The sequence below is a fragment of the Trachinotus anak genome, unplaced genomic scaffold (assembly GCF_046630095.1).
Source record: "Trachinotus anak isolate AG129_WGS33_773 ecotype Australia unplaced genomic scaffold, CSIRO_AGI_Tana_v1 ptg000002l, whole genome shotgun sequence".
Classification (NCBI taxonomy): Eukaryota; Metazoa; Chordata; class Actinopteri; order Carangiformes; family Carangidae; genus Trachinotus; species Trachinotus anak.
The window spans coordinates 21939350-21955647 of record NW_027273853.1 but is presented as its reverse complement, the minus strand read 5'-3'; the positions used below and the strand labels follow the sequence as shown (position 1 = coordinate 21955647).

General features: G+C 42.3%; 1 protein-coding gene across 2 annotated transcripts; it reads left to right on the top strand.

Annotated features, from left to right (window-relative positions):
- The first annotated feature begins 2641 nt into the window (after nt 1–2641).
- On the top strand, nt 2642–16298 carry LOC139637374 (uncharacterized). 2 transcript variants are annotated; one of them, XM_071506049.1, is made up of 5 exons: nt 2642–2863; nt 3919–4301; nt 4439–4833; nt 11872–12013; nt 13430–16298. In XM_071506049.1, the coding sequence occupies exons 2-5, from the start codon at nt 4066–4068 to the stop codon at nt 14511–14513; spliced, it is 1857 nt and encodes a 618-aa protein (XP_071362150.1). In that variant the 5' UTR covers nt 2642–2863; nt 3919–4065; the 3' UTR covers nt 14514–16298. The 2 variants fall into 2 exon arrangements, with proteins under 2 accessions (XP_071362150.1, XP_071362142.1); XM_071506041.1 differs by having other exon boundaries at nt 2689–2863; nt 3997–4301.

The following is a 16298-nucleotide window of genomic DNA, read 5'->3' as shown; positions in this document are numbered from 1 at the left end:
AGACAACACAAAAGAGACAATTTTGTTTAAACAGGTTTGAAATAGTTTTAAAATGTATTTTCAAAATGCAGCATCAGGCAGAGTGGTTAAAACTGACAACCCTGCTGTAACTAGAAGGGCACTAAGAGAGGGCAGACCTCTGGCAAGGCCAGTGTCAGACAACACAGACCAGACTTCAGAGAAAAAAATTCAGATTCAGAGTAAATGATCCAGATCTGTCCCAATTTACTGGCTTCTTCCCTGACCCACGTCCAAGCCCTACACCAAGTTTGGTGCCAATCGGTTCAGTACTTTTTGTGTTATCCTATTGACAAATAAACAGACACATGTGAAAACATAACCTCCCCGGCAGAGGTAATAAACTAATGTATGATCTGTTTTGCAGTAGGCTGAGTTTTAAGCTGATTTGGGACGCTGCTGGGAAGGAGAGAAGAATAACTATCACGTGATAATGATGCCAACTGAATTAACAGCTGAAATATGCCTGAAAATACAGTTGGTTATATACTGTATCTATATTTTCCAGAAAACGTACTACATCAAAACATACATTAATATTGTGACATAAGATCACATATACTTTGACACTGACTGTTATGGATGAAACCCTCCCAGCACCTACAGTGTAAATGTGGGTTAAAAAAAGGAGGCTAACAGGTACAAAGTGTGACAACAGATGCCACTCCTGTACTGTAGAAGCTAAACATGGTCACCCTGACCAGCTCTGGACTTCTGAGGACAATAGCAGTTTTGATATTTGAGACTTTCATTTCATAACAAACCCCTAAATTTGGTTGTTGAATATTTCTGACAAAGACGTGGGCTGATTCAGTTTTTATCACGATAAATTCACTGATCCTGATATCTGATATATGTTAACATTGACCTTTGACCTGTGTGGTTTCAGAGTAATTCCATCGTGAATATATTCATAAGCCATAAAGTTAGAGTTGCTGTTTTTATTGTGTGTTTTTTTTTTTTTTTTTTTCCTGATCTTGCATAAAGTTGTCACTAATAAAGGTGACTTCCTTCTCTGTGTGTAGGTGCGTGCCTTTGGCCAGGAAGATTAGATGCTTGATAGTAGGTACAAAGCATCACAACTGTATGTATGTAATTTAATATTTTGAATATTATGGTATGGTGAAAATGAATATCAATAAGTTTACTCCACACTGTTTGTGTACAACTTCATGAATAAAGAAATTATCTAAGTGTTATGCAGTGATGTTGCAATTCTTTGTACTACCACTAGATAGCGGCAAAGTCCAAACTATTCAAATACCATCTAGTCACTTGTTACATAGATGACAATACCTAGGCCTCTAACCCATAAATACAGTATATCATGCATTGAAATGGAACACTGCCAAGCTATTATAAGAACTCAAATCCATGTTAAAATAAAACCGAAAGGGAGTTCATACCAGAAAAGTCAGTCATTCAACAGCAACATGGGACTGAAGAGAAAGAAATTTAAGAATGTTAGAGACAAATCTTGGGTTTGAAATACTAGGTTGTTGCTGTTAGCATCACATGCACTGTGTTCTTCTGTTTTCCTCTGGACCAAGCATGATTGAAATCCTGATCAGTGATTAAACGTGGAGTCATAGATATGTCTCTGTGTGGTGTGCATACTCCTAAATGCTACATAGAGAGGGCCTCAAAAAGTATGTTCCCCCCAGAGTGAGGATATCTTTGGGATGGGATGGCCGCTTCAAAGGGCTGCTTGAGGGTTAAGACCTGGTTTTAGGGTTAGAATTAGGTTTAGAAAGAGAGAAAACCAAAACCTTAACCTTTGTCTGTTCTGTATGTTTGCAGATGGAAGTGTGCTGGGTGCAGGTGGATTTAATGTTCAAAGGAAGAAAGAAACAAAGAAAGAAACAAGGAAATGGACCACTAGATGGCCCCATTATTCTGCCTGTTCGCTGGTTCGATGAAACAAAGAGCAGCTGGGATGAGATCAGCTAGTGACTAATGCAGACTGCTGTAGCTTTAGAGAATAACAGTGGTTGGAATGTAAAACCTACAGGTCATAACAAAGAGAAATTAAATGAAGTTAATTGAAAGATGAGAATATCAGCGTGGTGTGATGCTGCAAAATAAATGGGCATGAACAAAGGCTTACCCACACTGGAACACGCAAATAAACTTAGGCTTACACAGTAAGATATAGACATACTTCAACTCCCTTAGGAGGATGCACAAGAATGCTGTGTTACTTTTCCTCAGAACATTCCACTATCTAAGAGCAAACTAAGGGTATAAATGGAAACAACTTCTTTTGTTTATTGTTGTCATTTCCCTTCCTTTGAGTATTTTTGTATGAATTTCCGGCCCAGTCATTGCAATAGAAGCAGGTTAGGAATTAAAGTTATCATATATGTTATGGTAGAGCTCATTGAGCCTCCCTGCTATTTAAAGGAAAAAAAACAACAACAACACATTAGTCAGTTATATAATTTCTTGGACATCCATTCAGTCGTTCCCCTCTCTCCGCTGCGTACTAGAGGCGCGCCGCCGCCGCCGCCGCTGCGCCGCGGGAGCGAGTTGGAATGTATTGACGTCAGAAGGAAGCTGCCCTGGACATGCGCGCTCACGTACGTGCCCGCGCCCAAGAGACGGTCCGTCCTCCACTCTGTCTTGTGCGTGTGTGTGCGTGTGTGTGTGTCTCTCTCTCTCTGCGGATCCACACTCTGGAGTGCGCCGAGGCGGGCGGGCAGTCATGAGGAGAGTGTGCGCTCTCATGTGGAGCAGTATGAAATTATGAAAGAAGACGAGGAGGCGGCGCTGTCATTTTCCACGTTTGAATTCAGCGGTGACATTAAGTGTGAGACCGTGGAGTGACAGCTTTTGCACAACAATGGTAAGTTAGGTTACTGTGTTTTTTTTTATTTTGTTTGTTTTTTTTGCCCCTGGATGCCTGTCCGCTCCGCTGGCATCATGGTTTTCATTCTGTGGCGCTGTCAGTGTCGGTGAGGTTGTTTGGAGGATGACTACATGCGTATGTGCCAACTCGGGACTGCAGCTGAGGCCAAGTATAGAACAGCTGGCCGCAACACGAGTGAAGCAGCCCATGGGCAAGATTACGCAGTGTTTAGGTCTGATCAAACTGTACAGCCAAGAATATCAGCGCATATGAACCCGGCGAGGCCTGCTAGTGTCCACTTGGCCCAGTGGAGCTGCGAAAGGTGATTTAAACGTGTTGGAGAGGGCTGCTGTGGTCTTTAACGGCGACAATAATGCTGCTACACAGTGATGAATAAATGGCGGTGTTGATTATGTTGATTATGATCATGATGAAGTGTTGACAGTGTTGACAGTAGGTCAGTAAGGCGAAATATCGTGAGGAAAACAGCAGTGAAGCTGACTGACACTCAGTGATAATTGCGTTGTTGATGAACATGGTAATGAAGATGATGATGGCAGCTGAACTAGTTACCCTGGGGAAGATCTGATGATGACATCATCAGGTCTAATGACACCTTCTGACCCTCTTAGCAAAACTAATGACACACACACACACACAGGCACGGACTCACACATACATTATGGTTTCCTGTTACAGTATTGATTTGGCGTGCCAATCTTTGTGCTGGATGGGTGTTATTTGAGATAGAGACAAACACAGCCCTTCAACATCACAGACAATAAAATAATATTTTACCCTCTACTGTTCTCGCTGTACTTCAATCCTACACCGTGTAATCTAGTCTTGACTACTTAATTTAAACTTGTTCTGTTTTCTGTGTCTTTCATAAAAGATGTGAAACATGAATCTGTTACTGGTCCTGTGCCTGAGGGGATGAGGCATTAGCAGCAGCTGACCTCATCTAAAGCCCTTTTCCCCTCGGGCCAAAGGCCAAAATTATCAACACCATCATTTTGTCTCATTGTGTTGTCTTTTCTTTGTCCTGCCAGGCGATTCCCCACACCTTGACACTGTGATACAACTATTTCCATCTCCTTTCCTTTTGTACCTTTTGTATTCCCCTCCAGCCCCTGAAGCCCTCCAGTTCAATCCCTCCTCTACCCTCCTCCCTGCCGAATCCCCTCTTTGTTTCAAACATGGACCCCTCTGGAGAGGCAATCACAGCCCAGGATGGACATCTCGACCCCAGGTGCAGCCCCGGTCGCTCTGATCTCAGCGGACTGTACCATCTGGGTCGGACGTTGGGCAGGGGCCACTTTGCGGTGGTTAAACTGGCTCGTCATGTCAACACTGGGCAACTGGTGGCTGTCAAGATGATCGACAAGACAAAACTTGACGTTATGGCAACAAGCCACCTCTTACAGGAAGTGAGGTACAGAATAAAATTATCCTGAAAGACTGAGGTTAAGATGAAAAGATTAAAACCGTTAAAGAAATAATAAAATCTTGAAGTCTTACTTACTTGGAACACTCACTGGTTATCTCACCATCACTGCTAATTATTTTCAGGTGCATGAGGCTGGTACAGCATCCCAACGTGGTTCGCCTCTACGAGGTCATCGACACACCCACCACCCTCTACCTGGTCATGGAGCTGGCTGAGGGGGGCGACCTCTATGACTACATCCTGCGCCATGAGGGAGGTGTGGCTGAGGGCACCGCCAAGCGTCATTTCGCCCAGATAGTGCGTGCTGTGGCATACTGCCACCAGCTCCACGTGGTGCACCGGGACTTGAAGCCCGAGAACGTGGTATTCTTTCCCCAGCAGGGGGCGGTGAAGCTGACAGACTTTGGGTTCAGCAACTTATTCCAACCAGGGACAATGTTGGCCACCAGCTGTGGGTCGCTGGCGTACTCCGCTCCAGAGATTCTGCTGGGAGAAGAGTACGATGCTCCAGCTGTTGGTGAGACACAGAAAATTGCTAATCTCTTTTTTGTTGTTGAAACTGAACTATTGGACAAGATAAGTGATTCCTTAACTGGGGGTCGGGACCACCACATGGGGACGAAAGACGTTTAATAAAGTAGGAAAACAGAAAAATTATGTTCATTTGAAAGTTTCTTCTAAACTTGGTTAATTTTCTTATGGATTGCTGGACAGCTTTACCAACAGTATAAGGAGTGATTTATATATTATGAGGAAAAAAAGTCACTTTTTGGTTAATCTGGTCACAACCAATAGTCCACTGTAATGGGTGACGAGGTAGACAGTAGACATCTCTTTGTTTGAAGGTCACAGGATACAAAGGCTGGAAACCATTGGCGTAGATAAGCAAGTCTGTGTATGCTTCTAGTCAAGCACGTTAAATCTGCTGCTGCTGGCAAAACACACTGATATACATTCAAATCATAGCCACTGGTTATATGCAACAACCAAGTCAGTCTCTTCTGAGATCAGCATTTGAAATGCTGCTAAATCTTAACCTTTAAGTGATAAAATCCAATTTTGCTCAGCTGACTTAATTCAATTATTTCTGGAGCTTTCTATCATATGTTTTGATCCTCATCAAATCAGAGTTTGCCCAGTTGTCATGGACTTGTCCGTGTTGATCCAGATGTTGACTTCTTGTCCATTGTTGGCTTTCAGAGTTCACTCGTGAGCACAGAAATAGCACTTGACAAAACAGTCTTATAAGGTCCATTTAGTCTCTTCTGGAGCTTTTGATCATCCTACATGATCAGCAGAGGAAGTAAGATGAGGTGAGATTGTTTTGTCAACTGCTGTTTCCAACGCCAAGACAGATTTTTGAAACAAAATTGTGTGATTGTGTTTGGCTACAGCTGCAACACAGTGGTACCAAATAGTCCATATGCCAAATTCAGCTGGAGGCCTTCACTGTTTGTAACTGTGTGATTTTGCATGAGCCCCTGTGTTTGTGTGTGTGCAGATTCATCATTTTACCTCTGGTCTGAGTGGCCATGTTTGTCCCTTTGACCCTGTGTACGTATTCCTGTGTATTTTCTTGTATCTCTGTGTGTGTGTGTGTGTGAGTGTGTGTGTGTATGTGTATGTCTGTGTAGGATTAGTGTGCTTATCTGGGTCAGTCTCAGCAAGCCAGCCAGTCATAAGCCAACTGAGCACGTTCTGCAGTGGAACCAAACACTGCAGCTCATCACTGGGCTCTTACACTGCATAGCAAGCATTTGTATGTCTGTGTGTGTCTGAGAGAGAGAGAGAGAGAGAGAGAGAGAGTGGAAGGTAGAAGACAAGAAGACAAAGACAGATAGCAGAAATAGAAAGTATCATGCCTCATGTCTGCACTGCTGGGAATTATCTGACATTAGCAGTGTGAGATTTGAGATTATAGAAACAGAATGAAAACAGAGGGATTCGGTTTTATATCTCTGGGGGGGGGGGACATGTCCCTTTCAGGGTGGTCATTGGTCTTATCTGGATTTTGGCAGGGTTTGGGTGCTATTTACACTGGTGACTACAAATGCATCTACTCTGAATACAAATGCATCCCAGCTACACAGCTAGTGGCTGTTCTAGTGGAAGGACATCAACAGCATTTGTTTTTGTTTAAAGAAAATATTACCTATGAAAAGAAAGATCTGCAAATGGGTCAAAGCCAGAGAAAGTGTAGTTTAAGAAATTAAAGGCCTTGAACAGTCTCAGCGGGATGGTTTCTTCACTGACCAAGAACAAGGAGTGGCAGTGAAGGACCATTGCTCACATGCATCCATAACTTCTACATGAGTTATGAGTTGCATTAGTTCCTTTTTTTCTTGTTACTTCCTGTTTCTAAAAGCGTCCACACCAAGTGTGTCCATTTAAACCCATGAACAAACATGACTCAACCTGATGATTATGTCATCACTTTGATAGAAATTTACACTTCCATTACCCACACACACACCCACAAATATGTATATATCGCTGTGTGCTTGTGTGTTTGTGTGTGGCTGCGTTAATTCTGAGCTGCAAAGAGGAAGAGATGTCCCTTAGATACCTCAGCTTAGTAAGGTGACTCATAAACCCTTCTCCACACACACACACACACACACACACAGACTGCTCTCTGTGTCCCTTTGGTATTTCTGTCTCATATAAACAGACAGTGTTTAATTCACTGTGGTTCCTTTACTTCTGGGCGTCTTACCGTGTGCTGTATGTGGGCTCTGTTTGAGGACATGGTACGTGTGTGTGTGTGTGTGTGTGTGTTTGATGATAGTCATATGATGTGGAGGAGAGACAGGAAGGTCCTCGCGGTCTCTTGCCTTTGATAAAGATAAACACTGCCTACAATTACATTGTATCTGCCCATTACTGTGTGCATACATGTGCGTGCAGTTTTTCAGCTTCTGAGTGTTAATGTTAATGTTAACTTCGCTGCTGCAGTACATGTTAGCCTGCTAATGGGGGGGTAGATTGATCAGTTATGAGGGAGAAGTAGGTCTTGGCAACGAGTTTTGTAAAATGTCAGATAGGAAGGAAGGAAAGCCTAAGTTGGTGGAGTATATCCTGTGCATGAGGAACTCATGCATTTGACAGATACTGTAAGTCTCTCTGGGCGTCAGCTGCACACTTTATATTTACACTCTGAGGTGTAAATAGCATTGTGTGTGGTTGTAACAGAAAGAGTCACTTTAAAGCTCAATAACCTTGTTAAGAGAAGAAGCTATTTGTGATGAACTTTGAATATCTGGGGCATATTTTTAGTTTGATTTTCTTTTTACTTTATTATTTGTTTGATAGGGACAATGCAATGCAATGTGAAATGAATGTGCAACAAAGAGTTCATAGCTATTGCTAATTCTCCTCTCTTGCCCATAGTTGGGCTTTTCCATGTACAATTCAGCCATAACAGTCTAACATTTATAACTGAGCCAAGCAGATAATGTCACACCACGTTGATATTTATTTTTCAGTGCAGCTAAATTTGAATTTGATGGGAGAAAAATCTGTTGTCTAAATCTCTAAAACAATAAATAGCGTTTTAGTGTCAGTCACATTCTTTAAAGAGCATTTACAAGATTTATGATGGCAAATAATGACGTCTGAGGTGAAGTTGGGTTAGAGCTCTCTGATGTGCTGTCCAGGGTGATGTATTGAACCACAGCAGAAAGTTTCATTTTGAATAATGGCTTCGCATGCATCCTCTTTGGCTGGTAACCACATCATATACACCACTCATTTCTCTGCTCCAGGGTGGACGGTTGCTTGTTTGCAAGCCTGAAAGCCCTCCATAAACATCCCATTTTAGATCAAGGAATAGCTGCACAGCCATAGCTTTTCCAGACAAAACCCCTTCGTCAGTGTTTTCATACCAACCTGAAGGCTGAGGACTGTTTATATAAATAAACCTTTTCCAGAGCTTGGAAAGGCCAGATCCTGCATGTCACCACTGGACATGTTGGAAACTCTAACAGTGCAGAGAACAAATCATCTCTCTTAGTGAAAAAAATCCAAAAACAGACGCATCGGCTTGGGAGAAAAATTGCACAATGCTGATTATAAATGAATCATTTAGGTACAGCATGTCCTAATGTGTGGCTTTTGGCATTTAAAATACAGAGATAGTCTAACAAAAGACTCTGTCAAGTTGCATCATGGAAAATGTAAGATCCAGTGGTAAATTCACACTGGGGATTAAAGTTCAGAATATCCGCTGAACTGAGTTGACCTTATTATTTTAGAATCTGTCCCTGCCAATTTGTTTTTAGAATCAAGTGTCAAGTGCAATACTAAATTCCTGGAGAACCCCTTTAATTCTGAAAGAAATCAACCTCTCATAAAACTCTGATTGCTATTTTTAAAAGTTGTCCTGATATTTTTAAGACATATGACATTTCTTGCATTATCCATTAAAGTTTCACTGATCCCCAGGAAATAATGCACTGTTAGGCAGATTAGAGAGTGATTAGTGAGTCTAGTGACTTTAGCTCAGGTGTCTTAGTCAGGTGACTTTCCACACAGTCATGAAATCGTGACAATGATGCCTATGTCAGATAAAAATGGCACAGTAGAGCTTTATCAGGACCATTATGTCAGAGTTAGAGTTAGTCAGTGACTGATGACCAATTGGCAACCCACTGTGACGTCACCCATTGGTTTGTGAACTGCCGTTTTTGAAGCCTCAAGTTTGTAATTTGGGTGTTGCCATCTTGGGTTTTTTGAAACCAGGGGAAACCATATTTGGATGAGATGGTGAAGCTGAGTGAGTGAGGGGTGGATTTGACCTGCTCTGTACTCTATCCTGATTGTCAGACAGGCCAAGGTGTGTGGTACAGTCTGTCAATCACACGGTAGCCTTGCCCTAATGCATACCCTGATTTATGGTCTATTTTCCTCTAAATGGGACCATAATTTAAAAAATGAACATCATCATGTATTGAAGAAGACTTGAAACTAGCGACTGAGACCATAAACTCATTAGGAAAACATTTACTGAGGTAATAAATCAAGTGAGAAGTAGGGCCATTTTCCCATAGACTTCAATACAATCAGAGTCTACATCCATTTTTATATACAGTCTATGCTGATGACCTGAATGCACCATTCAATAAGTGGTATCCATGCTTTGGATGCTGGGATATTCTAGGTTTGTCCTCCAAAACTGGGCCAAAAAAAGAGCTGCATGTCTTGTCTGAACTTAGATGGCCCTTTTGGAACAGGGCCGCATTGTCGACCCTTCATGACGTATTTGTCTTGAAGTGCGCACTTAAAAGGAGGCGGCCCCCCTAAACAGGGCCACAGCTGATCATTCACCCTGCTGTTCTTGGCAGTAGTGCTGAACTCTGAGCCCAAGCTCTTGCATCTCAACCCTTTTATAGTTAAACTTGTTTTCAGTTTAGCCCTTAGCCTATCTACTACTTGTCCATATAGACAGTATGTATATATGCGTGGGTGTTGATGTTTGTACCGTCAGCAGAACACTGATGTGTGGTGAGAATGTGTGATATTCCCCAGCGAGCAGAGAAAAGGACACTCCCAGCAGTCAGTGGCTTCTCCTCCCTGTTGCATAACTCTTCTCTAGACCAAAGTGAGCCTGGCTGAGAGCGTGCATGCGAGTGTACATTGTATGGTGAGAACTGAGGGCTGTTGTTTGGGCCACCATGAGTATAATGCGGGACAATGGCTGAATGTTTATCACACAAGAGACTGGTACATGTCCGAGTCTCTAGATAGATGTGAATCTGAATGAACTGCAGTGTTTTTTTTATTTTTTATGTATTTTGATAAAGATATCTGATCCATTTAGGATTTTATATTAATTAACAAAGGCAGGTGTTAAACAACAACACTTTTTCAAGTTTTTGCTGATACAACTGTGTTTAATTACTCATTAATCTCACTATAGAGTGTTGTGAAAAGGGCAGATAATCCAGATCTCTGTGTCTGAGACTTGTACATATTGCACCATTACATATGTTATTAGAAATAGTCAGAACTAATTGGCCAGTTAATGCACGACCATGATGCTGTATTCTTATCTAGTGCTCAGAAAAGGATGTTGAGAGAAACCTTCTTTATAAAAAACAAATAGAATATCTGATGTTTTTTGTGGCACAAATAAGATTTCCACTTGTGTCAGCAGTTTAGTGTAATAAATGTTATACTCAAATTGTTAGATAAACTGCACTTAAAACAAGACTGAGAGTCTCCAGCCATGCTGGCTGTTCAGTGAGGCTGAGTGGTACTTTAAGATAAATGCTGACATCAGCATGCCAACATGCTGTTACATGGGAGATTCTCTAGGTAGATGCTAAAATGCCGTGTTCTTCATCATGTTAGCTTGCTAACATTTTCTAATGAGCACTTAACAAGAAGTGCAGCTGATTTGTGAGATTAGAGGAGCAGGGATTTCATCATAAACAAAAGTGTTGGACAAAGTGAAAATTTGACCTGATGAGGAAAAGGGATCGGGGATCACCAAAATCATCATGATTATAACAAAATTTTGTGTCAATTCATCTAGTAGATGTTGAGATATTTCACTGGGTTAAGTTGAAGCTTTGTTGAAACTTTGACATGCTGCGAAACTGTCCTTTAACCAACTCACAAAACAAATGTGATATTGGCAGAGGCAGCATTTTATCAGACGTACGATCTGTTGTATTTCTGGTGTTGCATTGACACAGTGCGAACAGAGTGTGCGGTGTTCTTATTTCCAGTGTTTGGGAGAAACACAAGGAGAGACAGAAAAAGGAAAGCAAGATCATTCTCAGAATAGCACAACACCACAACAAGCCCTCTGTTGTTATGGCCTTCAGCCCTCAGCTCCCTTTCCTCTGCATATGTGTGTGTGTGTTTCCTTGAAGCAGCCACACTGTTCTCGCCTGGTTCAGGCTGTTCTGAGTTCACATGGACCTCCTCTCACTGCATCTGCATGAGTGCATGAGAAAGGAGGGTGAAGGATGGGAGGGGGGAGTAAGGGAAGGAAAGGGAGGGGACAGGAAAAGAACACACTGTCAGTGCACCGGGATGCCTGTGTGTGTGCGTGTGTGTGTGTGTGCATGTCAAAGCGGTCATCCAGCCGTTACTCATACAGTCTCCTCTTTCATTTTTTCATTTCATTGAGGAATAACCTAGAGTAACCTCACTTAGCACTCAGCAGGGGGACCACTGTCACCCTGCTCACCCTGACCTCTGACCTCTTTGTCGAGGATGTGGAGGAGGCAGGAGAAAATAGAATTTCGCTGCTGGAATCAGTGAATAATGCCGTTACTGTGACTTTGATCCTTTAATGTAGATTTGTAGGACAGAATCAAATTTTCTCCTCATCTGTGGGCTGCCTCAGAAAATATCAGCAGGATTTTTTAAAAGTGAAATACAAGAAGGACAAATATTTATATTAATATCCCTCATGAAGCATGAAGCTCCCAGGATTCAAAATATGATCAGAGAACACAGAGAGTGTTTGCTATTTTAAGGCCTGAGACGATTTGCCGTTTAAAGCTAATTTTGGTGCTTTTCTGTGTGTGTGTGTGTGTTCCAGATATCTGGTCTCTGGGGGTGATCCTGTACATGTTGGTGTGTGGAGTCCCTCCCTTTCAGGAAACCAACGACAGCGAGACCCTTGTCATGATTCTGGACTGTCGCTACTCCATCCCAGAGCATGTTTCAGACGACTGCAGAGAGTGAGTATGGAGGAATAATCACACACACTGCACATAAAACTAGGGTTATACCAGGAAGATGAAAGTTCCTGTCTGAGCACAGCTTTTATCTGTAAACTATACAGCAACTTCATTATCTTTTTCACATTTTATTACTTAATTGCTAAGTGTTTTTTTTTTTTTATTCAAATGCTCACTCTCTCCCTGAGATTTTCTGCTGTTGAATAGACATGGTGTCCTGAAGAGCCACTGACTGTAAAATCATCTCATTACCGTACGTTTCAGTGGATAACATGAGTGTCCTAATTGTCTTGGACATTTTTCCAGCCTGCTGCAAATAGAGAGAATACTTTCTTGGCATGAAACAGTGTGTGCATCTATCAAATTCTGGCTATTGTTTTTATTCATACAAAAATATCTGTGGCCTGGAAGCTTAAACTGTATTTCATTCTTGTCAGACACACACAAACACACCCAGGGAATAAAATACTCCTCCAACCAAAGCACACACACACACACCTCAGCCAGTCCTCAGCTCACAGGACAGCAGGGTAAACACCAGTGGTTTCTGTGTATCTAAAGCCTGATATGTCTTATTGCTGTGTGCCACACATATCAATGGGCCACATTGTTACCATGAACACATGATGTAGTTTGTTCGAAGTCAATGCCACATATATTATTATGGTGGCATAAATTCTCACTAGAGCAGCAAATGTGTGTTAATCCACAGCTGAAAGTCCAAGAATTTACTATTACTCCTGTTTGATTTGCTAAGTACTACAGTGCCCAGCTGATTTAGGAAACTACAGAAATTGCATATTACTTTATACATTTATGAGCTGTTTTACATCTTCAGGCAGGAATGGTCTTGGGACTGAGTGCCACACACACACACACGCACCCAGGATGGTGAAACCGGTGGTTTAAAAATACTGAAACGTGCTTGATTGGCTAGCGTGGTACAAATTGCACCATAAAACAGAACAACAGTGCAGGTTGCATGTGTAAAACAACAAGTGTATCTGGATGCAGTTCTTACTCTGAACACTTATTGAATGAACGCCTTCATACACTTGTTTCTTTTCCATGCAGCTGAGGTTAGAAGGTGACAGGCGTAAATATCATCTGCGTCCGCAAACATCTGACCCTGCACTCGTCATATGATTTAGCCCCTGGTCACATGATGGTGTGTTTGATGTCAGAAGACAAGCAGAACAGAATAAAACAAACTTGTGGACATTAGGAACTCTTACATGTTTCAAGCTGTTTCAGGAACATTCATTGTTAAGATGTGTGGCAATAGCCTAGTTCAGCTTTAAATCAGGTCATTCTCTGTGTCAAATCGGTTGCTATAATGACTGGTCACTAAAATGCGAAGCACCTGTGTCCTCTTCATCAAACGATAAATCCCTCTGTCTTCTTGTTCCCCATCAGTCTGATCTCCAGGATGCTCCAGAAGGATCCTTCTTGCCGTGCCTCACTTGAGGAGATCGAGGCTCATGACTGGCTGCAGGGGTTGGACAACGCGCTGCTTAGCCCTGAGGCCCCACCACACTGGCTCTCAGGGGCCCTATCTCCCAGCTCTCCACGCTTAGGAGTGCCCGAGTGTGGGGACTTGCTTGCCGCGAGGCCCCCATCTCAGCTGGCTTTCCCTGGGCCCTGGCAGCCCAGTCTCAGCTACACCCTGCGTCCTTCTCCAGCTGAGGAGCCTCCAGTTACTAAGAACCTGCCTGCACTACAGCAGATCTGTGAGGAGGAAGAGGAGGAAGAGGAGGAGGAAGAGGATGAGGAGGGCAGTTTGGTAAAAGACGAAGAAAGCTGGGCATCTCTGTTAGTAGCTGAACCAGAGAAAGAAGCTGAGGAGGCACTCGAAGAGGCAGATGATCAAACCTGCAAAGAAGAGGAAGAAAAAGAAGAGTTAGAAAACTCAGTGGAAATAATGGAGGAGGAAGAGGAGGCAGCAGAGGATGAAATGGAGATAGAAGGGGAAATAGAGAAAAAAGACAGTGGGGGTGTGATTTCAGACCAACCTGTCAGTCATGGAGACAAGTCAGTCAGTCAGACTCCTAAAGTCCCGCCATTGTCTCTGCCTGGTTTTGGGGTCCCGTGTTGTCAGGGGCAGCAGGACCTCACAACTGCAGAGGAAGGAAAGGACAAAGAGACAGAACCCAACAACAACACCAACAAACCCCCTCCCTCCATCCCTGTGTCCTCTGCCGGACTTAGCCTTAACACTAAAGAGGAACCAAAACCAGAAAAAGAAGGAGAACAAGAAGAAAAAACAGTGGAAGACCCAAGACATGACCTCGTAACAGACAGATCGCAACCCCACAATGCACTTGGGACCCGGGATGAGGCTGCTCCGAGGGTGGAGCAGGGGAAACGACACAGTATAAAGCTGCGTGAGAGACTCTTTCAGTTCCCTCTGTGTGAGAAAGCTCTGGCCTTCAACATACCAACACACAACAAGCCCAAGATCCTCCCGCTGGCTCAGTACAACTGCTGCCATGTGCTATAGAGGAACCAGCCTGGGTGCTATCTGATGTGCTCCTCAGTCACTTGGGACATTCGAGCTGTTTAGCATTCGGCAAGTGGCTGACTAGTGAGCACAGACCCTGTGAAGTGGCAAACCACTGAGCTCCCTGCTGAGCCTCTGTACTGCACAGACCGTGAGGCACGAGAGGAAAGGCCCTCGGCATGCAAACACCAAGTGTACAGGATGGGACGTGTACAGCTTCATACCTACTAACACTCGGTTTATCATGCTCATGTAATCAACATTGTGTTAAGCTGAAAGTGGTGTACAGCACAGTAGTCAGACTTAGTAGAACCTCATCCATTTTGCTGCTGCGCTGAGGAGCAACCATAGAATTGCAATGAGAAGTCTGTGTTCAATCTGTAGCTTAGAAACAATACTGAACCTGCCTGTACAGGAAAGAGGGAGGCTTGAAGAAAGAAGGCTGCAAGAGATAGACATAATGACTGCAACAGTTTTTATTGAATAAGCTATAGTCTGTTTTGTTGTTTCAAAAGGTGCCTACAATGATAAAAATGGGTTTCATACTGTATGTGCCCACTGTGTCATTTTGGTTCTGACTGTAAAAGGCTCTTCAGGTCAGAATATTCTAGCACATACACTCAGTAGATCCATGATTTCATATTTTATAATGTATGCATTAGAATAAACGTTGAACCAGCTTCTGCTACAGAGTAGCACTTGTTTCCTCTTCCCTTTGCACAACCTGCTTCTCTCGTTGGTCTAAAAACTCTTAATATAAGCTTAATATATAGAAAGACTGAGACTGTTATATGATATGATATGATATGAAGACTGAGATGATGATATGATTTTCTGTTCTCTTAATCCTAAAGTCTTATTGATACAATGGCTTGTCCTAACATACTGTATGATACTGTTTATAGGACCATTGATTATTAATTGGGATGCAGGTCTTCCATGGTAATTGAAGTTCTTTTTAATTTTACTGAACATTGAAATAATATTTGATCATAACAGTTTTATTTTGGATGTGCAGATATATAAGTTCTTTATTTTCTTTTTATAATATGACAAAGATATTAATTCTCTGAAGAGATATGTGACTTTGTGCATGTTATTACTGTTATTTATCACAATATACCTCCATGTGTCTTGGATTTGACAGGACCTTGTTCTTGTATAGGTAACCCACTGATGAATTGCACACAGTACAACTATTGTAGTTGGTAGATTTCTACAAGCAGTATCCTTGATTTGACTGATTTGTTTGTCATTTGGACCAAATAAAATGGTGACATGTTATTGTGTAGCCGAGGGGTCCCTTCGCATGGTATTATTTTACCACATAAGGCCTCAGTGTGTTCCTATATTTTCATGAGCATACTGGATTTTCCTTCTTTTGAACCTCAGACATGAAGAGTAAAGATTTGCAGAGTAACAGAAGTTCAAAGCTGTACAATAAGCTATATCTTCCTCTTATCATTCAAAAAATAGAGCTTATTCCCGTCACTCACTACAGCTTCATGGGTACAACAAATTGGATTTTTAACTCGTGACCTGTGACCGACCTGTATAAGGAGCGGATGTCACATGATTAATTGCTCATTTTTCATCAGCTGTAGAAGCATCAAATCTGTGCAGAAGAGGGATAAAATCCCATTATTTGATCCTGTGTGATTGCAGCCTGTCTGTCCTCAGAGTGTCTGTGTCTACTGGCCTGTATTATAACTAGGACCATGTCTCTATGGAGCCATGAACTTATTTTTCTGTATTTATTTATTAAAATTGATTAAATCAAAAAGA

Coding starts and splice junctions, on each gene's coding strand:
- LOC139637374 (XM_071506041.1), top strand. Junction 4,302..4,438: donor CACCTCTTACAGGAAGTGAG/GTACAGAATAAA, acceptor AATTATTTTCAG/GTGCATGAGGCTGGTACAGC. Junction 4,834..11,871: donor GTACGATGCTCCAGCTGTTG/GTGAGACACAGA, acceptor TGTGTGTTCCAG/ATATCTGGTCTCTGGGGGTG.